We start from the raw sequence: 22,943 nt of genomic DNA, 5'->3' as shown, positions 1-22,943 counted from the left end.
TACTTTGGGATAGAGAACAACACCACAACTCAATTTGACAGGCAATTCTGAGGGCAGAAATGCTTAAAAAATCTGAATACTTTACCCCAAAGTAAAGTGTGTAGCAACAAAATCCCCAGCTAAAAAGACAAGTAGAAAAATTTATACAGGCGCACATACACTCACATAAGGTTGCTCTCAGCATACACGAACCTGTGTACATTAACTATCAATCAGTCTCACAGAGAACGTATTCATGTGTCCGCTGACTTGAACGCCAGAGTAAATATTCAGTTCAAACGGCTGAGAGGCACAGTGAATGGTCCCAACTGTGCGCCTGCCTGTTTGAGTAGGTGTGTGTATGTATGAGGTGTAATATGTGGGTGGCTGGCTGGCACTAGCTTTGCCGACAAAGCTGCCAAAAAACCCTACCTGCTGTCTGGACTCGGTTTGCAGTGTAGTGTCCTCCTCCTTCTGCACTGCTGCCACACTTCTCCACACCAAGCTGCTGTGTGTCAGAGGCATTGTGGTTTAAGAAGGTGGCACGCTGCTTATCAGGGATAGAGGAGGAGGGCAGGCGACTCAGTTCATGGACCTGGCGCACACGCTCACGCACAGATCAAAAATACACACATTCACACACTCGCTCACTCATCCTCTGGCCTGCGACGTGTGTGCTAATTAGCTCTTGGCACAGTTTGGTGTGTATGCGTGTTTGTGTGTGCGTGTGCGTGCTTGTACGTGTGTGTGTGTGTGTGTGTGTGTGTGTGTGTGTGTGTGTGTGTAAAGCAGCCAGTGTTGCATTGCGGTCACCCGTGAGTGTTTATTAAGTCTTGGGGCAGTACACTTAAATGAAAGACCAATCTGGCTTGGCGCTTCGGTTCAGAGAAGTCAGAAGAGAGAGAGGGGAGGGTAAAGCAGGACAGTTATATGAAGTGAAGGGGGGGGGAATCTCTCTGTGAGAGAGAGACAGCCAGAAATAAAATACAAAGAAAATTGAAAGAAACCAAGAGAGAAATGTGCAGATTGTAATCTGAGTGAGAATGGAAATGGGATTTGAAGGAATGAGTCAGAGAGGTTGTTATTTATTTTATTGTGTGTGTGTGTGTGTGTGTGTGTGTGTGTGTGTGTGTGTGTGTGGAGGGGGGGTACAAAGAGAAAAAAATGATGGGATGCTGTGATTCAGAAAGGAAAGAAGATGGGGATGGGATGTAGCTGATTGCTGTATTTAATTTTTTCTGCCTTGGGAAAAACTGTCTCTCTCTCTTACAGACATAAGCATGCAGAGTCATGCACAGTTTTACAACTGGGTTTGTGTTTAATTAAAAGCCAGAACAATTTTTTCCAGTTTAATTAAATGCAGACCTAAAAGAGAGCAGAAAGTCACATGTCATAAAAAATCTGAACATATATATATATTCAGTCAGAATGAGAGGACACTCCTAAGCTTATACATATGTATCTGTATGCCGGTGCATGTTTCTGACTGTATTGTCACTCTTAAGATGAGGCTGTGTAGCCACCCTCCAGCTACTGCGAACTAACACTGACATTTTATTATTTTTTTGAATTATGGTCCTCTAATTTCTGTCGCCTGACTTCTTATTGGCATTTCATTTTGTACTTCGTTTTTTCTTCTTTTTTTGATATGAATTTTCCATGCGGGGATGTAATGAGAAATGGAAGTCCTGCCAATTTGGATTAAATGGAACAAGCCGTCAGCCAATGTCATGGCATACAGCTTCACATGTAAATAGTACATATGATGCCATTTGTGAATGGGAAACAAAAGATACTCCATAAAGAAGTTCTTTTAACTTAACAAATGCTTAGATCTTAATTGGTCTAAATTCAGCTCTGCCGCCCACTGAGCGTCTTTGTCTTTGACTGTTAAATTGGTGAATTTAGATTCCCTCGAACCTCCCAGGCTCTCTCCTCCCTCAGACACTGTAGGCGAGTCGAAGCGAGCCCTCTCTGTCTATTAATCAGCATGTGCTGGGTAAAACAGATGTGATAAAATGGGCGGGTCAGTGCACTTAATGAGCTTAACAGCTATAAATTACATTGTGGAGCTAGGTGAAGATGCAGAATTCATCCCTGTGGTTAAATAGGTGAGAAAGAAGAGAAGAAAGATTTGGTTAAAGCCTCCTTTTTTCAGTGAGTGATATGCACACAAAATCCAACCGGCACACATTGACATACGCTCACACAAATAAAGTGTCAGTGTCGGGGTTGAGGCTCTGGCTCTTGAAGTTGTTCTCCTGGGAAATCACGCCGAATAAATTTAGACCTGAGGAATTCTGCCTCGGTGTGAGTGTGTTTGTCGGAGAGTCGTCGGACAACCGCACATGATCCCATGACTCACCACTCCTTTCAATAAATATTTCAATTAGCAGTTATATTTCTTTCTTGCACATTCAAGCAATTCTTTGTACTTCATCACTGGATATACAATAAAGAAACTTTTTTTACCCCTGTCCTTTATTGCGATAAGACAGAAGGGAAGAAAGCTGGGAAAGCCACAAAGTAAATAGCCTTAGGGCAGATTTGATCCCAGGGCTCTGCGATAGCTTTATGGCTTATGGGGTTGCCTGCTCAACCTGGTGAGCTACACCAGCACCTCCATGTTTAAATGTTAATGAGTGCATCAACACAGCCATCTTTAAGGCCCCGGTCACACAGGCCTAGAGACAGGTTGGCAACCCCCTGGCCCCACCACTAGTTGCTAGGGAAAAATGAGTACTCCCCAACAGTTATGCTAGTGGTTGCTGGTAGTCGCTGTGAAACTGAAACACAAACACCCAACAACTACTCTCTGAGAAGTAGTAAAACTGTGATAAGTTCAATGCATGCCGGGAACAGAGACCATTCATCTTCAAAGTAGAAGGTGTGTCTTTTGAAACATGTTGGTTTCAGTAGTAAGGCACAACTTTTACTTTCAAGGTGAATGGGCTTCCTTTCTGATTTGCTAGTAACCAAAGCAATCACCCAAAGCAATCACAAGGAGGGTTTTGGTCTTTCCAACAGAGTTCACATAGCAACACCAAGAAGCCTCCAACAACCACTAACCAGCTGGTCAGGGAATACACATTTTTCCCTAGTGATTGGTGGTTGCCAGGGGGTCGCCAGCTGGTTGCTATGCCTGTGTTACTGAGGACTAAGCTGTGAATCCTGATAATCACACTGTTTGTGTTTCATCTGGTATTTAATACGTAGCAGCATAGTGAATTAATGATGCTGAATGTTTCCTTATCGAGCGGCAACACATATCTTCAGTGTTCTTTTAGTTCGTTGGCAAAGACACTGCAGTGTGCTTTCAATCAACTTGTGCAAATCAAGTTACACTTTTCAGATTTCTACAGCATCAAATGATGAGTCAATTAGGCAATTACTCCTCAGTGTGAGACGAGAAATGTTCCGTTTTTCACAATTGCTTAGATGCTTCTCTTGAATCTTTTGCTGTTTTCTGAAAACCAAAATCCAATTTCCAAAGTACTTACTCAAAACTTGCACAGTCAAAATAATAACCCTACTGTGCAGTCATTACACACTTCAAGAAGTTGAAAACACAATGTTCAGAACATGTAACTCAAGTCTTTCCAACCCCATGTGGTGTTTTTGAAGTTCTTTGAGAAAAACAGAAGTAATTCTACCAAATTTTGCTGTTCTTGAGCCACTTTGTAGTTGCCTTCTTCCTCAGTTCAGCTGTATTTGACCAGTAGAGACTGGGCTCTGATAACCTCAGGTGGCAGAAGTTGAACACAATTACGCCACACCTGTTGTTGCTTGAGTGCAACTGTGCAAAGTTATTAATGCAATGTAATGTAACCTATTTATGTGAGTTCAGAGTGAACAGGCTGCACAGTGAGTCGAGGGCAGACGCTGTACCACCAGTGGATAGAAGCAATCTGAGAGGCAGAGGAGGAACGGTGTGTAAGAGGTGCTGGATGAGGACGAGGAGGAGAAAAGCACGGCTGAGAAGAGTAATTTCAGATGAAATTTCAGTGATTGTGATAGACCACGTTTGAGTTCATGGAACAGGAAGCAGGACAGAAAATTATATGTGGCCCCCAGTGGAAAAAACAGGTAACGTCTGTGATTTCCCAATAGCACGAGGCAGGAGGCTTTTTTATGTCGGCATGGACGTTTAGAACAAAACTTTCAAAACATGTCAGTTTTGAAAGAATCAATGTGAGCCTTTCTACCATTCACCAGATCCTGGGTGCAGATAAAGCAAGTGTACGGAGTATCCTTTAAGGCAGGATCAGAGATCAGGCTAGTGTGCGTGCCCTCTGGATCGATATAGCACAGAGATGTGAAGCTGGTGCTGAAGGAATCACTTGTAGACTTGGAGTTACATTTACAGAGTATTTGAATATGCATTTCACTTGCATTATACAGTGGACGAAATCATTATTTGATCCCTTGATGAATTTTGGAAGTTTTCTTGCTTCCAAAGACATGAAGAACCTCTAATTTTTATGGCATTTTCATTTTAATGGATTTAGAGAGAGAAAGAACATCAATCAAAAATCCAGAAAAAACACATTACATGAATGTTATAAATTGATTTTCATGTCACTGAGTGGAACAAGCATAGCGGTAAGATGTTCCTTGTAGTTGGTCAGCAGGTTAGGAGGGATTTTGGCTCATTTATCTTTACAGAAACTCTCAGAAATGTCTGTAAGTGAGGTGTCTTGGCTGCTGCTTAGGTGTAGCTCTCTCCAAAGATGATCTATAGGATTGAAGTCTGGAGACTGGCTAGGCCACTCCATGATCTGAATGTGCTTCTTCTTTAGCCACTCTTGTGTTACTTTTACTGCATGTTTTGGGTAACTGTCATGCTGGACGACCCATCTTTGACCCATCTTCAGTGGTCTGGCTGAGAGAAGGAGGCTCATGTCCAACATTTTATGATACAACTTCACCATTTGCTGTAAATGCACCTTCTTGAGCTGGGGGATCTCGCTGGTGAAGTTGTGCTGTAGCATTAGCAGAAAAACTAAAGTGTAATGTTTCCACCTCTGTGCTTGACTGTGGGGTAGTGTTATACGGGCCATACTCAGGTTTTTTCTCTCTCCAAACACAGCGGGTTGAGTTGATGCCAAAGAGCTCAATTTTGGTTTCATCTGCCCTTAGCACTTTCTCCCAAGCCTTCTCTAAATCATTTAGATGTTCACTGGCAAACGTAAGAAGGGGCTGTACACTGGGGGGACCTCGCTGCAAGACTTCAATCCATTATGTCATTGCATGTTACCAATGGCGTTCTTGGTGACTATGCCAACTGCCTTCAGATCATTAACAAGCTCCTTCTGTGTAGTTTTGGGCTGATCCACCAACTTTCTCATGATCATCCTCACTTCCATGGGGCAAGACCTTGCTTAGAGCTCCAGACAGAGGGTGATTGATTTTAAATTTCTTCCATTTCCAAATAATCGCAGCAGTTGTCACCTTCTTTCTCTAAGCTTCTTGATGATGTTCTTGTAGCTCATTCCAGCCTTGTGCAAGTCTACAAATATTGTCCCTGATGTCCTTTGACAGCTCCTTGGTCTTGCCCATGATGGTGGAGATGTTGGAATTTTTGGAAGTTTATTGCTTGTAGTGCTTAACAGTTTTCAATATTCTAATTTATTTTACAGAAAAGGAATTTTTGTGGTTTTTTTGTAGAAATGCATTTATTTTATGAAGTTTAGTCTTCTCTGGTGCTACATGCCCATTTTTGATGTAGTTTGCAATAAGTGCTCTGTAGTGTTTTTATTTAACACTCGCTGTGTGTATGATCTTTAAACATGTTTGAGCACGATAAAGTAGTTTTGGGGGAGATTATGTTTGATTTTGCCTGAGGAGTGAGTGGTTTTATGAATTTAGTTTCAAAATTGGGTTTTGTGTTTACAGTTTGGCGAAAGAAGATGGAAGGTTTCAAGAGGTGTGCTTTTTGTAGTTATGAGAGACACTTATATTTGTGTTTATTTCCCTCTTTCGCTCTCATATAGTATCGATTTAGGTTGTCATAAGTGGCATGTTTTGTTTTGTGTTCCAGTTGGCAATGTGCCGATTGAGTTTTGGGCACATTCACTGCTGCCAGTTCAGCACTGCTGAACAATGGCCACAGAAAAATACACATATCTTATAAGCACACAGACAGAGGGTAATTTTCACATGTAAGCACTGCCCTTCTTCTTATACATAAAGTATTCAAACAACCGGTGTTCACAGTTATAGCTTCTTTTGTTCTTTCACTGTTTTTTAAATGCAGTGAAGTATTTGTACAGCACAGGCTCTACAGAAACAAGCTGACTGTTTAATAACAACAGACAGTCGTCTAACTTTACTGCGCTCTGTTCTCGCTTTGATCTTATTGATTTCATTTCATTGTTCGGCTCTCTGAATATTTTTGTTTCGGGGGGGGAGTTTCCATCCTCTGACATGCTGAAAACACCAGTAGCATCACTAAAAACATCATCCTGTGTTTCCTGCCTGGCGGCATCTGTTGCCAAGCAGACGAGTTCAAACGCCTTCGAAATCTGAGTGCAACGAAAATATTTTCTGTTAGCATCTCTCCCACAACATCACCCTCCAAAGTCAGTTCTTCCCATTATGATCTCCTGAAAGGCAACAGCAACGCAAAATCTCTTTGTAAGTGAGTCTCTGTGTGCTCAAGTAAGAACACTTTTAGATTTTGCGTGTTTGTGATCGTGTGTGCTTGTGTACCGGCGCGCTGCATGTTTGTGGCATATTGATTGCCGCTGCTATGTGGGGAAATGAGGATGGATCAGTGTGAAGAAGGAAGAACAGAAGACAATACACAAACAGTGAGAGTGGCAAAGAGAATGAAAGATACACAAAATGAGCTACATATCAATCTGAGACAGGAGGAGAGATTTATTTAAGCTCTCTGAATCCTCTTTCCTTTCTGATGCTTGTATTCAATGTTTCCCTCCCCCATTATGAATTCCAAATGATCCATGTACCAAATACTCTTCTCTTGACAGAGTCTTAGTTTGAGCAGTGTTCCTGTCTGAGACAGAGCAGTGCTGGAAGGAGGCATGTTTTGCTTTGGGAGTGCATTGTTGTGTTTTCTAAACTCTTGTTCTCTCTGTGTGTCTTATTTGTTCCCTGCAGAACAATCACTTTGGACAATCAGCTGGTTGTCTTGGCAACCGCTGCAACGGACGCCGGACGTTATCATGTAGAGGCGGTGAACGAGCTGACCGGCGAGACTGTGACGAGTCCTGCTGTCTACCTGAGCATCTCAGGTAAAAATAAATAAATAAAAGATTGTGATTATAAAAAACGTGTTAAATTTGTATTTAATAAAAGAGCAAACAGCCCATCTGGTAAACACTATGCTCAGTATTAGCATTAGTTTGGTCTACAGTCAAACCATCCAGCATATTTCAGTCCCTCAAATACGCCCATTTTATGTCCTGAATAATTCCTATTTGATTTTATTTCAGCTCTTTTTTTCTGTTGGGGGGCGGGGCTTCATTAGGTTTTCTGTGGTCTTCTGTGGTGTGGATAAACCTGAATCCCTTTTACAGAACATAGCTCCCTTTGATTGATAGAGAAGACAGTTTTGAGTGTCAGGCTAATTACTAAACCTGAAAATGAGCTGCAAAAGATATGAAGAGATGATTAAAGACATATCTGGCACATCACAGAAACAACGTACTTGTGCACACATTATTATTTGCAAACTAAAATGCTGGAGGTCTTGGCTCATCATTAAGTAGAGATGCTTGAATTATTGATTTGATTATTAAAATCTCAAATTAGAGATTCCAGCAACCAAAAATTACCATAATGCAGCCGGCAGGAGTTTTATTAGAGAAGCATCACCACTCACATGGTGAAGCTCAACAACAAATAAACTCACCATCACAGAGTGATTTTTAATGAGTCTTACATGTTTTGGTTCCTAGTAGGGAGGAACCTGCTTGTAGAGAGATCAGGAACCAATAATAGATCTCTGTTTTGGCCTTTGCCATGACAACAAGCAAGAGAGACATAATTTGATAAGATATTTGATGGACTTAAAGCTTTGAAATTTGGAGGGTTGCCAACTTTTGGTCCGAAAGGAAATCTGTCTCAGTCACGTAAAGTCATACAGTGTGTACTACACTCACCAGCCACTTTGTTGTTCAACCGCTCATTAATGCAAATATTTATTTAGCCAACCGCAAAAGCAATTCAGTGCATTTAGGCATGTAGTCATGGTGTGGATAACCTGCTGAAGCACAAATGGACCATCAGAATGGTGAAGAAATGTGAGTTAACTGACTTTGAATGTTGGTGCCAGATTGGCTGGTCTCAGAATTTCAGGAACTGCTGATCTACTGGGACTGACAGAGAAAAGGCTTAAAATATTAAGTGAGTAGAATTTCTCTGGGTTAATGTCCGAGGTTAAAGAAGGACAGTCAGACTGCTTCAAGCTGATAGAAAAGCAACAAGAACTCAAATAACCACTCGTTACAACCAATGTATGCAGAAGAGCATCTCTGAATGCACAAGATGCGAACCTTGAAGCAGATTGGTTACTGCAGCAGCTAACAACAGGAACTGAGGAAAGTGAGGCTGAATGTGGGATGAGCAAAATTGGACAACAGAAAATTAGAAAGTTTTTGCTCATTTCATGAGTCTCAATTTGTCTTGTGATTGTCGTTTAATAGGTTCATAACTTGATGTAAACAACATGAAAACATGGATCCATCTTGCCTTGTTTCAACAGTTCAGGCTGGTGCCATGGGTGAAATCTTTTTGGCACACTTTGGCCCCTCAGTACCAACTAGATCATTCAAACACCACAGCCTGAGTACTGTTGATGACCCCTTATCCCTTATGACCACAGTGTACCCATCGTCTGATGGCTGCTTCCAGCAGAATCATGCACCATGTCAACTCAAACTGGTTTCTTGAACATAACAATAAGTTCACTGTACAGAAATGGCCTCCACACTCACCAGATAGTGTTTCAGATCAGTCCAGTAGAGCATCTTTGGGATGTGGTGAAACGGGAGATTCACATCATGGATGTGCAGCCAACAAATCTGAAGCAACTGTGTGATGCTGTTATGTCAATATGGACCAAAATCTCCAAAGACCAAAGGTTCCAGCAACTTGTTGAGTCTATGTCAGGAACAGTTAACGCAGAACAGGGTCGAACCCAGTACTAGTCAGGTGTACCTAATAAAGTGTCTGGTGAGTGACTTTAAAGAGACATGCATTGGCTTTTAGGGTTTAGATCACATGTAATGTGTAGACTGTATGGGTTCCCATACCTCCCTATCCATGATCTTCCTACTTCAAATGCTTTTCCCTCCACTTGGTTGATGTTCATGTGTGTTTCCTTGAAACATGAGAAGTGTTAGTTGTGTTGTATACTCTACTGTACTATGCTTTCTTGTTATTTTGAGCTTTTTGCTTCCTCTTGACTGTCAAAATCTACAACAGTTAGATCTTTGTTTGTGGTTGATCCAGTCACTTCATTGAGTCTGCACGCTTTGACTGCTCTTTTACTTGTAAAAACAGCATGCACTTACAAAATGTCATTAGTAACTATTGCTGATATCCAAGCTGTGTGCTGTTCACTGTTGTGAATGACAAGCAGCTCTTTGTTCATTTCTCCGGAAACAGGCTTCAGTCAGAAGAACTGCAAAGTTTGATGGATTTTAGCCTCTCTGTGTGTTCCCGTCTCTGTCGTGGCCTTTATCGCTGAATCACTTTATTGCTGTATGCCTCTCTCTCTATCTCTTCTCCTTGGAGGCTGGAGGATTGACTCTACTGTCTAACAGTCCTTCACTTGAAGTGTTCACCATGGTTAAATGAAAGCGAGAGGGAGGGAGCGAGCGCTCTGTCCCTCGTGGCTGTATAGAGTTTTAATTAGATTCTCTTTACAGGGTTGTATCCTTTGGCATCCTTTGTCACAACTGCACGCACACACACACACACACACACACACTCGCACACACACACACACACACACACAATCAAACACACACACACAATCAAATAAATTTAGGCACAGTACCTTGTTACAGCTGTCAGTGTGAAGTGCTCCCGTGGGCGTTTTTAGGAATAGTAAGGGTATAGTTAGGTTTCACTGATCAGTCTTCGGCCATAAACAGCTATGCATGGTTGTGTGTGTGTGTGTGTGTGTGTGTGTGTGTTTCTGTTCAAAACTGTGTTTTCTACAATAATCATTCTCTGGGTAAATGCCTTTTTCTATATAAAATCATATTTCAGTTATTTGTTATTGAGACAGGGAAGAAATAGAAGATCATGGAATTCGATAAAAACAGGGACAAACCAAAGAGGTAAAATGATGCAAATCGTGCAGGGTGTGAAAAAGAGAAGACATTAGAGAGCGCAAGCAAGGGAACATGGAAATAACAGATCTTTATTCGTCTTTTTTCTTTTGCTCAGGGCTGTTTTTTGACATTAAGCATCACATTGATCACTTGGTTGGTTTTGGAAATAGAAAAGGTATTAAGCATAGTTTTGAACACTATGTAGCTATTGAATGCACACAGATACCACTGATTATAGCCACAGAGAGAAAGAGACTGGGCCTGTTAATGACACAGATGAGTCGAGGGTTGCTGTCAGGAAATTTGAAGGAGAAAAAACATCAATTTAAGTCAATGAAGTGTTTAACACTTAACCTAGTTAACTGACACAAGAGAACATGTGAATGAACTCTTGCAAATGGTGTTTTCGTTCATGTGTTCCACCACTTTGTTCTTATTTTCCCACCTCTTCCTTTACATTTCCTGTTCTGTCGCTTCCCTTCATTTCCTGTCTCCCCCTCTTTTCTCTTCTCTTTCCATTAGGCAGCCTGTAGAGGATCTGAAGGCAGAAGTTCATAGCTGTCAGTCATATTTCTAAAAATGTTGTCTTTCTCTTCATAAATTCAGCAGAATAAATGAGGTACCTATTTTCTATTCTCCCCTTTCTTTCTTTGATTCAAGCATTGTGCTCAACAGACAAGAACGAGGGAGAAAAAGGACTGGTAGAGACAGAAAGACTTAATGAAGTGAGACGTGGGTGTAGACTGAGGATATGACCAACAACCTGTTCATGTCAGGACTGCTGTTGATGAAAGCTTTTTGTGTGTGCCCTGCACTCACACACGTACACAGACACACACACGGACACGAGAACAGGCATTAAAAGTTAAGATATTGTCACATTTGTAAAACCTTTCTGTCACATTCATGCTGTGGCACGACCAACACTCAAATTCTTTTTGCTAATCCGCAAAGCCTGCAAGGGCCGAGGAAAGTGTCAGACAACTAGCTGCATGCCCTACCTACTTGACAGATCCATTATCTGCATGTCCCTGACCACTGTCCTGTAAGTGTGGCCTAGACTGCTGAAAATAAAAAGCAGTAACTGTCATCCGTGGTCGAGCTGGAACAGCCACAATTGATAGCAGCTCAACAGCTTGGTGAGAGGTCAGACACTGTAATCACTGGAAGTACAGCCTGCCTCTAAAATAAACAGCTCCTGGAGCTTTTTATCACCGCCGACAACATATGGTGTTAGAGACGACATTTTCAGTCAGTTATCGCCGTGGACTGAACTTGACAGATTGACAGAGGTTGAATTTCATGAAGGAGCGCGTGGCACGTCAATATCCATTCAACGCAGCACATTCTCATCTCTACAGTCACTCCAGGGAGGCGGGGTCAGGTTCAATTGAGTGGCTCTGCTTTATTATTTACAACATACACACGCTTGATTCATTGTGTACGTGTGTATGTTTGCATTAGAGAGAACATGAACACTAATGGCCTCAGGGCATGTCTGTTAGAGGCAGGAGATCAGCGTTCCTACTTCAATTATTTGAGCTTCATGCATACCTGCAATCATCACTACCTGTCGCTTTCTGTTTAACACACTTTCACACACACACATACACACACAAACTTACACATACATACACTTTAGGCTGTCAGTCAGAACAGCAGTCTATTTCCCTGTTGCCCAGAAGAGACTATGCATGTCTCTGTGCTTCTGCTCATTTCACAGCAGCCGAGGTCTTTGTAGATTTGTACATCAGACCATTAGAGCAGCACAGCGTCCCCAAAGAGCGCACTCACCGTTGGGAGACTCACACACACACATACACAGACATGACAACATGCATGTGCACAGGAACACTCGACATGCCTGGACATCCCCTTTGCAGCTCAAAGAAACAGGAATGGCACCAGATTTTAGATATGGTGGGATTAACAAATAAACAATAAAAAAACCCATTTGATCTCACATGTATGGATTTTGTAGATAGGATTTTGGGGAGAGAAGAGGGTATGCTGAGTTTATAAGAGAGAAGAAAAGTGCAGGATAACAAAGAAGGAGAAAGGCGCAGACGCGTGCAGTACATGCTGATATAATTACTGTAGCTCCTTAAATGGTATCTCAGCTTTGGGCTCAATAGTTGATCAGCTGCCTTTATCTGCTCTATAAAAATGTCACACTTGTTAATAATTGCTGAACTGCAAAAAATAGCGTAGAATATCACATGCATACAGAGTGCTTCACTTGAATAGAGTGCTCCAGTTATTCGGGGCTTCGCTTGAATAAAGTTGGGAGAGTTGCAAGACATAGATTAGAAAAAAAAAAAAAATCAATGCAGTCGTCGAGACCAAGATGTCCTGACTTTTAGTCTCTAAAAGAAATTGATAGTATCTTTTCATTAGACCCAGACTGGCTTGTAAATTCTCTGTCTAATTCTAAATCTGTCCACTCCAAAAGACCAGGCTTTGAGTTATAAGTTGAAAGCCTGTGTCTCCAATTCCAAGCTGACACGACCTTGGTGCCATCACTCACTGCATAGCTCAGACTTGACAAAGCATCCTGCAAAAGCACGTAAGTGAACCAATCTCTATGCATAGAATGTCCGGAGTTCTGTAGTAGCAGTACTGTAGTAGCAGAAGTTATTGCAGTGTCCAGACAAGTTTCCAGAATTATGATCTCTGCATTACAAAGAAGCTGGAAAGATTTGTTTGAAAATTTCAAATTTTTTCTTTGAAGAATTCTGCACAGTAATGATTTGTGTTACTGATTCAGCTGAATAAAGAACAAGGATTCTCTCAAGTACTGTGTACTGTAATGTGGCTAAGTAGAGCACAAATTGGGAAGAACAACCTCCAAGACAGGGGACAAGACAAAGCCGTGATGTGAAGAAGATGGGAGCTTGGGTTGTGTGTGTGTGAGAAATACCCCTTCACAGCCTTAATCATTCATTGTATGTGTGTATTATAGAGGGTGTAGGAGTCTGAGTTTGATTACCTTGGCTTGGTGATTGGAAGGAAAAAAATCTGTCTGAGTTTGATTACGTCTCCTGTTGAAGCCTCCTCTGGTGTCTGCCGTTTTACATCACTCCGTTTCTACCATTTATCCTCTTTTCTCCTTCCTCCATCAAACAGGGTTTGTCGCCCTGCAGCCCTGAGTCATGACAGAGTGGCGTTTGTCAGAAGCTGAACAATAGACTCTGCTGACCTCAGGATAACCCAGAGAGAGAGACACACACACACACACACACAGTTGCATATACAGTCAGGGTATCATTTGGGAAAGTAGAAAGAGGAGAAGAGGTGAGAGAAAAGTGAGGACTTTTGAAACAGCATATGGCACATGACAGAAAAGTTACTGTCACTTTAAAAAAGCTTTTAAGAAATGAGGGTTTGAAGCATTTAATGCTTGTGCAAGTGTGTGTGCACGGTGACATTTGTGCTGTTATTTTTGTGTAGGGGGTGTGTCATTGTGTCATTTGTTTCTTTCTGTAATCATGTTCCTTCTCTTCCAGATGTTTCCTTTCCACATCGCTGACTCTTAAACGAGAGCCTGCTGTGGATCTTTCTGTGCACGTGTGCTACTGTACTGTTTCTGAGCAACTGTGTGTGTGTGTGTTTGCTCCAAGTACCATCCCGGTTGCTCTGTGGCGCGTCTAATTGGAGGCATTTTTGTGTCCCTGGAGTCCCCGCGTGTGTATTCGTGTTTTTGTGAGGTGAAGTGGTCTGTGTGTGTGTGCAAGTGCGTGTTTTAAGCGTGTCATAGTGTCGCAGACCCTGACACCTGCTAGCCCTCATTTAAAATCTTAAGAGAAAGATCAGAGAATCCCCTCTGTCCCTGTGTGCTGTGAGACTGCTGCAGCTCTCATCATGAGCTCAAGGTGTTTTGCATTTTGCTGCATCATGCCTTGATAGGCTTCAGGGAACGCCATGGAAACCACTCTAACCAGGGTGGCAGCGTAATGATCCGTGCCACAAGCTGCCTCTGCGCGCTTTCGACTGCAGCTTCTAGCCTCGGTTAGGGAATATATCCCAGGCGATTTTAGTCAAATGAGTGCAAGGCGAATACAGGCAGACTTGTGGGGGTAGCGACTCTCTGTCAGACTGTTTGGCTGGTGACCTCTGAAAAATCAAAACGAAAGCCAAATTGGACTCTATTTCGCCACAACCCACCACCCCGTGATACAAGCACAGGTGTACGCAGTGAACAGTGACACCAAGCCGTGCTTCTCTTCTTCTCCCACACAAATGACTGCTCTTAATTAATTACTGGCAGAAAATATGGCAATTTTGGAAGCAGCTGCTAGTATACTTTACTTAACAGCTAGATAAAAATGGCTCAAAGATTTCACAGGTTTTTTTCTCTCCTGTTTTTCTCCTGTTAGCCAACAGAAGACTTCCTGTATGGAGAATCTTTTTAGAGCGGATTATAATTGGCAACAGCAGCAGTTCTTAGATAAATGGGAAAATTTTAATTTGGTTTTGTATAAGATGGTGTTGTAATAATTATAGCAAGTTAAGTGCTGGAAGGCGGTGCCGTGTAGTGTGTGCGTGTGTGTTTAGCCACAATCAGAGCCCACTTGTTGTGCCTGTTGATGATGCGTTTATTATCTTCAGATTGCTCACTTATCAAATATAGCCACTAGTTTTTCAGTCACAGGTTTTAGACTGACAGTAGAAATGACACTTTGAGTGTTTTTTTGTAATTTGGTGCAGTTTCCTCTTCAGAGTGAGCCTCTGAGGCTTGGCTACACACTTAAGCGTTATCAGTTCACGTGTCATGAAGGCGATGGGCCTCATTCACAAACAGTGTGCTTGCACAAATCTGTGATTTATCACTATTTTCACACCTGAATTTACTTTCATTTACTTTCATGGTCCCTCAGACCAAAAATACAAACAAATAAAGAAGACCTGGCTGTCTTGGATAGTTCACTCACATCTTTAATCATTCATTAAGGAATGCTGGATATCATCACAAATTTTTTGGCACTTTATCATCGGCGCTGGACAATATGGATGTTTTTCAATCATTGGAGAGTTTCTCATTTTGGGCTCACAAGATGTTTCTTTTTCTCATTTTTCTTATGGCTGCTAGATTTTTATATGAAGTTTGATTTAAAAGCATTTGTTTTCTTTCTCTCTCTTTTCTTTATTGAACCACAGTGAATGTCACAGGGGAAAGAGTATTCAGCATCTCTGTTATTTCAGCCCAAGCCTTGCTTTTTTAACTGTGTCACTGATGTGGAAAAATTTGGAACGCTGCACCTTTTGTTGCTTCCTCCTCATATGCTGTTGTTTCAGTTTCTTCAGTCGGACTTTATTCTGTCTTTTTTACCTTAGCTCTACAGGCTTCTCTCTTGCAACATGTCTTATAACATCATGACTTTCTCCACTTTACCTCAAGCTGAACCTATTTCTTATATAGAGAAATGGAGGCTCGATGGTGTGCGGATAGTGAACAGATCGTATGCAGATAAGCTAACATGTGCATTTTATAGTCTGAATCCAATGGTAATAGTAAATAGCCGTCAATGACTCTGGTGTCTATGAAAGAAATTTGTGCATTTTCTTTTGACCAATAATGAAATCCCTTAGTCTTAAGTCAATAAAAACCAGAAAAATGTTTTAAATATGTATTATAACACTGTTTTGGGGTTTTTGTAGCACTATCTAAAATCTCTTTTTTCCTAAAAATATTGCTCTGTGCAGGAAAACTCTCTGGTAGTGGTGCTTGTTGTGTAGACTAGAAGAAGAAACAACATATTCATGTTCTGATTTATGATACACAGCATTTAGTACCTTGTGTCCATGTCCTCGGTCTGGCTTTGTCAAAGCTTTCCAGGAGTCAGCCTTCCTCAGGCACCGGCTCTTATTTTGGTCTTGTTATTTTGCCTTTGGTTTGAGGCAAACAGGTACAGCACCTGGACACGATGTCTGATTTGAAGGGTTTTTTTTAAATGGAGACAAAAGAGAACACCACATGGGCTTCAGACCCTGCGGTGTGTTCACACTTAAATGCCAAATAACTTCCATTTTTTCCTCTTTGTGACCATCTGTGATTGCACCCGAATATCAGATAGCATCAAGGAAATTTGTTTCATTTGTAGTTAGACTGAAATTGGTATAGAATTCATCAGTCACTCTACTTACTCTGCATTAAAGTGGGCATTTGGATAACTAATTTATTGAGGCTTCACGTCTTTTAAACAGACATATATGTGAATGCAATAGTTTTATCAGAATCAGAATACTTTAATAATTCTTAAGGATATTATGTAATTAAACAGTTACTAGAGTTAATATTTTGATTGAGAGTGACATGCTAGACTAATAGCTATACATTGATGAGCTAAAACATTATAACTAACCTTGCGAAAAATATAGAGTTTGATGTTAAAGTTAATCCAGAATGACTCCAGAAGGCAATCTGTGGGATCTAGCACACTTAGGTCGTGAGGATGAGTTCTTTTGGATCAGACTTGTTTCAAGATATCCCCAGTACCCTTAGATTACTATCAGCAGGTATTCATAACTCAACCGTGCCTCAATATGCACTGTTGTTTCTAGGTTGCTCTGACTGGTTTGTTATAGCAGTTTCACCCTCATCAAAAAGCACCATACTGTCCAGTGGCACTGAGATATTACCAGATAACCATCCTGAAGGTCACTTTACAGAATTATATAACTATTTATTAGCATATAAACCTTGAAGTAAGGGTACCACTATGCTGTACATATTATTCTTTGAGCACTTTTATACAGATTTATTACCATGTCCCTGCTGGGTTAATTTGAAATCTCTAACCTTGTGTGAGGACGTATTAGGACTACAATGGTCTCGTTTGTATTGAAAGGTAATTTGATGTCTACAGATGTGTAACGTGCACATGCATAATCATACAAATAGGCACTAATACTCAGTGGTTTTGATAAAGGGGCTCGGCTAATGAATCGTTGCTTTTTGGTTAATTCCTGCTACGACAGTTTGTGTCTGGAATTATTATTTGAAACATTTCAGTTGCGAAGGGATCAGATTTCTCTCTCCTGATCCCCATCTCGTCTCTGTCTGGTTCCTCTGTTGTCCCTCTTATTTCTCTCTCTCTCTCTCTCAGTCCCTTCTCTTACTCTCTCTCTCCCCCCCCCCTCTCTCTCTACATAATGAGGCTTCTCTGTGCTTCTATAATTAAAACCCAAGTGTACAGACAGAGAGATGGAGTGATTGAAGGATGGACAGGAAACTGAGTCATAGACTGTGTCAGTACAACAAACAACTGTGCTCTACTTGTTCCACCTAGTTGTGGATTTAATTGCAAGCTTGTTTTACAGCATGATGGCGCTGATTAGAATGGATGCCCGTGTATACAGCTTTGACAGAGCATTTTCCAGATGCACACCAACTCATACGGTCTTTAAACCCTCTTCCTAATAAAATAGTCAATAGACACAGAGGAAGGCAGCAGAAGTAAGTAGTGAGCGAGGTGTCCAGTGACTAAGCAAACAGACAAAAGGTCACAAACGCTGGATGTGAGAAGTTTTTAAGAATCAATGAACAAGCAGATACTTTGGAGGTAAAGAGGCCAACAAACAGGAGCGAGCAGAAGCTCTAAAAGTTAAAGTGTGATGCCGGTTTCTGCCTACACTGTTTACTACAAGACAGCACTTAGATTTACTGTAGGTGTGTTTGTCTTTAAGTGCCCAGTGCTTTAGCCAGAGTAGTCTAAGAAGGGGCCCAGTGGACCCAGTCGTCCCTTTTTAAAATAGTTTTATATATCTTCCAACATGAATTAGAAAGATGTTTAAGTGATTAAGATGTTGACATAGTCATATAAAATATAAATGACTATGTTTTATGCTCTGCTAACATTAGCTCTTAGCTGATAGCTTTTGATTTTATTGGGGACAATTGGGTGCAGAAAGGTTGCCGTAATACGATGAGTTATGATTTCAGGGGTTTGTTGTGACAGTGACTCACTTTGGCTTAGCCTGTGTGTGCGCTGGGGCTTTTGTTGTGTGTCTGTATTGGTATCTTGGAGCAAGAATGAAGCAGACGGAACAATTTTCTTTGTTAAATTGAAGAACAAGTGCAGCAGTGTTAATAGAACAGGCAACATGAGGGAATGGAGGAATTATGGTTATTTTGGAGAAAATAGGTGGAAATGTAGCAGAGGTACTATTGAGTTTGACTAGCTGGACAAATACTGTGTGAGTGTACGGTCTCCCTCAAGGAAATTAATTGTGCTCTTAAGTGAGCTGACTTTCTCAGTCCAGATGCCGATACAGACACTCTGGCTTTGGTTATTGGCTGATTTCAAGTACAGTTCTGATGCCAGTATTCAATTAAGTTGCATTACTCACTGTAAGGAAGAGACTGGGAATCGTTAGTCTGCCTGTAAGGAACAACAACATTGCCTTGAAAAAAATAACCGGCTATATAGAAATGTAAAAATGCATGCTGACATTTCCAGTTGTGCTATTATCGCTCCTCTCCTCTGCTCTTTGTTTCACTGCGTGTGCCCTTCTGCGCACACACACAGAGCAGAGCAGACAATAGACAGCTGAAGATAACATTACTCGAGCTGATGACACATTGTTACTGTAAGTGTTTCTCACCATGTGCAAACACTAACCAAACAAAATGAAAAAAGGAGAGAGACAGAGAGGGGAGAGGAGGGAAGTTGACTGAGAAAAGCATCGTTGACGTCGCCATCTTTTGTTGTTACATCACAATTAGGTTACAAACTACTGTAAATAAGCAAACACAACTTGTTGGCGTGGCGAGTGTGAAATGCAAACTGCTGACTGCTCACTATGCCAAATCTATGAGCTCATCTTATGGAAGGACCTAGCATCAAATGACATATAGATGAAAACGCAGAATAATAGAACCGTATTGAATAGATCAGGCCTATAAAGCAGTCCATTTAGAATAGAATAGAATAGAATAGAATAGAATAGAATAGAATAGAATAATCCTTTAATTGTCCCACAAGGGGAAATTTGGTTGCAAAGACGCCAGATCCAGCTATTTATCCAGGATCAGAATCAGATTTGTGCACTGCTGCGCACGAGCACAGATACAGTGAAGTGAAAATAGAGTGACCTTCTTTCACTTTCAAGGTTTTACAGATCAGTTTATAAAACCACATTTAGCAGCAATAATTTAAAGTATTCATTTTCTGCTTGGCTTTATCAGTCTCTCATTGTTGTGGAGGAATTTTGGCCTACTCGTCTTTTTCTTCAGTTTATTGATGTTTATTTAGGGACAGGTCTCTTAAGGTCCCACCACAGCATATGAGCATAGGACCATTGCAACACCTTGATTCTTTTCTTTTTCAGCCATTCTGTTGTAGATTTGCCTCACTGTCCTCTCCGCCTCACTGAATTTTGTCCAAGCTTTAGCTGTTGGACAGATGGCCTCACATTTGACTTTACAATACTTTGGTATACAGAGGAGTTCATGTCTCATCTGTCCAAAGGACATTGTTCCAGAAGTCTTGTGGTTTGTTCAGATTAAACTTAATGAACCTAATCTGTGCTGCCATGTTCTTTTTAGAGAGGAGAGGCTTTCTCCTGGCAACACTTCCAAACAAGCCACACTCGTTCAGTCTTTTTCTAATTGTACTGTCATGAACTTTAACATTTAACACGCTAACTGAGGCCTGTAGAGTCTGAGATGTAGCTCTTGGATGTTTTCCAGTTTCTCTGAGCATTGCACGGTCTGAACTTGGAGTGAATTTGCTGAGAAGATTGGCAACAATCTTGAATGTTTTCCACATGTGAAAATCTTTTCACACTGTAGAATGATGGACTTGAATCTGTTTGGAAATGACCTTATAACCCTTCCTACGTAATGGGCAGCAACAATTGCTTCTCTAAGATCACTGCTGATATCTTTCCTCCTTGACATTCCATTAACACTCACTTGAATGCTCCATACTACGAGTACTGTTCTTTTTACAGCGACTGTACATGCAGATAAGCAGCATAATCCCTGTTGGTTTTTGTGATCCTGTCAGTCGCTGTGTGTGCATGAACATTTATTTTTTTAATAAGTGCTTTATTCGAGTTAAGGCCTCATGTTGGACGTGCACAGATGCAGACAGACATTGTAAAGTTTTCCCACAGTGTTCGGTAGTTGTGCTTTCTTTTTGATACTCATCACTGCGTGAAAAAGCGTGAGGCTCAATGACTCCAAACTGAGCGAACCAGCGGGATATACTGTTCACATGCCAGCTTGTATCAGCACATACTGACTATATTCAGGGTTTTCATAAACTGTTTTCACAGGATCCTGAATATAAATGAAATATTATTGTGAATCCAAACATGCTGATTGTCTCTGTGTGTCAGTGCTTCTTGCTGGGTGTAAAAGGTTATTGGAGTAGCATGCCAGTCAGCAGATGTTAATTTGAAAGAATAGATGTGGAAGAGAAAAAGAGACATTAAGTGGGGAAACAGAGCTGGTGAATGATGGGGTAGGCGGCAGAGGAAAGATTAGATTGGAGGAAGAGCAGAAAGATAAAAGATGGGTAAATAGAAGGAGAGATGATGAGGTGCTGAGGAAGGGAAATACGCTCAGTCGATTGAAGGGGGCAAAGAGGTGAGTGTGTCGTATTCGTTGTTTGACTTGTGTTTCGTCTGTGTGTGTTTGTAGGTATGAGAAATATGGATAACGTTTTCTGTCATGGTGTTTATATTTTATGGAAGTTCAGAGAAAAAATGATGAATTTTGCTTGTGGCTTAGCTTATAAAGCAGATTCTTAAAAAGTAAAGTGTTGGCTCCTGTTCACATGCTGAATCCCCAAGAAAAACACAAAACACTGGTGCTTATTGTTAGGCGAAAAGAGCAGATTATAATTAATGATTGTAACAAATAAGTACAATCGAATTTTCGTCTTTTTCATTTAAACAATCTGGTAAACACAGGTAAAGCCCAACAGGTCGAAGCCTCTGCTAGTAATCTCTCATGCACTACAGCCCCGTTGGCATGAACACAGAAATGGTTGTCTCCTAGCCAACAACACATCTCTCCAACTAATCGTAATGTGCAACATGATCTTTAATTTGACAGCATAGAATAAAATAGTGTTTGTAAAAGCCAGGCTAATTGCTACCGCTTGTAATTCCAGCTGTTTGCATCAGGATTTTTATATCAGCAAACGTTCCACCTTCATTAAGAGAGGCAATGCACTGATTGGTTAGTTTTAAAGTTAACTTTAAATATAGTGACCAGCTTGAACTTAATTTGAACTTGCTTTGAAAGTGTCCTTCCATATGTCAAATGCTAGTTCTTGTTTCTAGTCTTTATTCCTGAGTTACTGTTGACGGTCTAAGATATATTTGTTGGACCGTCTGCCCCGTGAAACTGCCACATTTGTTAAATATTTGAAACATTTACAGTTTCAGGATTATAGTCATTTTTATACAAATGGTCACATCTGAATAACAAGCAGTTATTTGTGAGTAGGTTTCCTCATTCTTTAAGAAGTTGATTAAATAAAGGCTCTGTAGATGTGTTGAACTTTAAGTCAGCACCTTGAATTAATGCTGAAAGTCTGCATTTTCATCACATATTGATTGGTTTATTTAAAATTCACTGCGATGTGTACAGAGGCAAAATGACAAAAACTGTGTTTCTGTCTAAAAACATTTGAACCTGACAATATACTGAAGTTAAGTAGTTGTAGTGTTACTTTCTAGAACCCACAGTATTTGCTTTCAACAGTGAGTAACTTTAAGAGTGTACAGAGAAACAGTTTTGATGATTTGCCAGCTCGTTCTTTAGTTTGGAAGCAGCTGTTGACCAAACAGATTAAATTACTTCATTTTTCTAGAGCTGGTGGTTGAGTCTGTGTGACCATCACAAGATGGAGCTTAAGCTGACCTTAAATATTCTAAAGACATCATGCAGCTTTGTCAGTGACGGACTCTGTAGAGTTTTATGGTTATACAGTGGACAAATTCGCATGTACAAATACCTAAAGTCACATCAATTACCTCATTTGTTCATTAGCTACCATGTGTTCAGCTGACACTGTGATTTGAATGTGCGGGCGGTGCTTTTTAAGTGTCGTCTGCATTCGTTAAATCCTCACTGAAGTACCGCCACCCTTCACATCTATTTACTAATTCACACACCACGAGTGTGCGTGCCTGTTTGTGTGAAAAGTGTAGACTTAACAGTGTTTTTATCTCAGTTTCTGAGCGAACAGGGTACTTGCAAAGAATTAGTGAACGAAGGAGAGATAAAGAGAAGTGAGATGAGACTGAACAGAGAAGACACGAGGACAGAAAAGGATTGTGTACCAGAGAGAGAAAGGCGCGCAACGAGCAAGTGCAAAACTAGTAAAGCTTTGAGGACGATACAGATGGATAGGAAGGAAGAAAGAGAGGCAGAGTGTAAAAGTTGAAGATTGAGAGGGGATGCTGAAAACAGGAATAGATCAACAGGGCCTTTAATCCAAAAATAGTTTCCGCCCTTCCCCTCCTTCCTCCTCATCCCGCCTTACCTCCCCGCCACTCCCTCCTCCCCTGTCTGGTTGTTTGGAGTGATTGAAGAAAAGGGGAGATGTGTGCAGCCTTCACATGTACTACACACATACACAGTCACAGACTGTGTGTGCATGCGGACATATTGTGGTGCAGAGACAGACAGATGATGTC

The 22,943-nt window shown here is 41.0% G+C and overlaps 1 protein-coding gene across 2 annotated transcripts in view; it reads left to right on the top strand.

The window, feature by feature from the left end:
* LOC100701042 (protein sidekick-1) overlaps window positions 1-22,943 on the top strand; it is a 262,584-nt gene that overhangs the window by 125,435 nt on the left and 114,206 nt on the right. For both annotated transcript variants that reach the window (XM_005460732.4, XM_005460731.4), the window contains exon 5: window positions 7,102-7,235. In XM_005460732.4, coding sequence (XP_005460789.1) covers window positions 7,102-7,235 — 134 coding nt within the window. The remainder of the gene's footprint in view (window positions 1-7,101; window positions 7,236-22,943) is intronic.

The sequence above is a fragment of the Oreochromis niloticus genome, linkage group LG6 (assembly GCF_001858045.2).
Source record: "Oreochromis niloticus isolate F11D_XX linkage group LG6, O_niloticus_UMD_NMBU, whole genome shotgun sequence".
NCBI classification, from domain to species: Eukaryota; Metazoa; Chordata; class Actinopteri; order Cichliformes; family Cichlidae; genus Oreochromis; species Oreochromis niloticus.
This window is presented reverse-complemented; position numbering and strand designations above follow the sequence as displayed.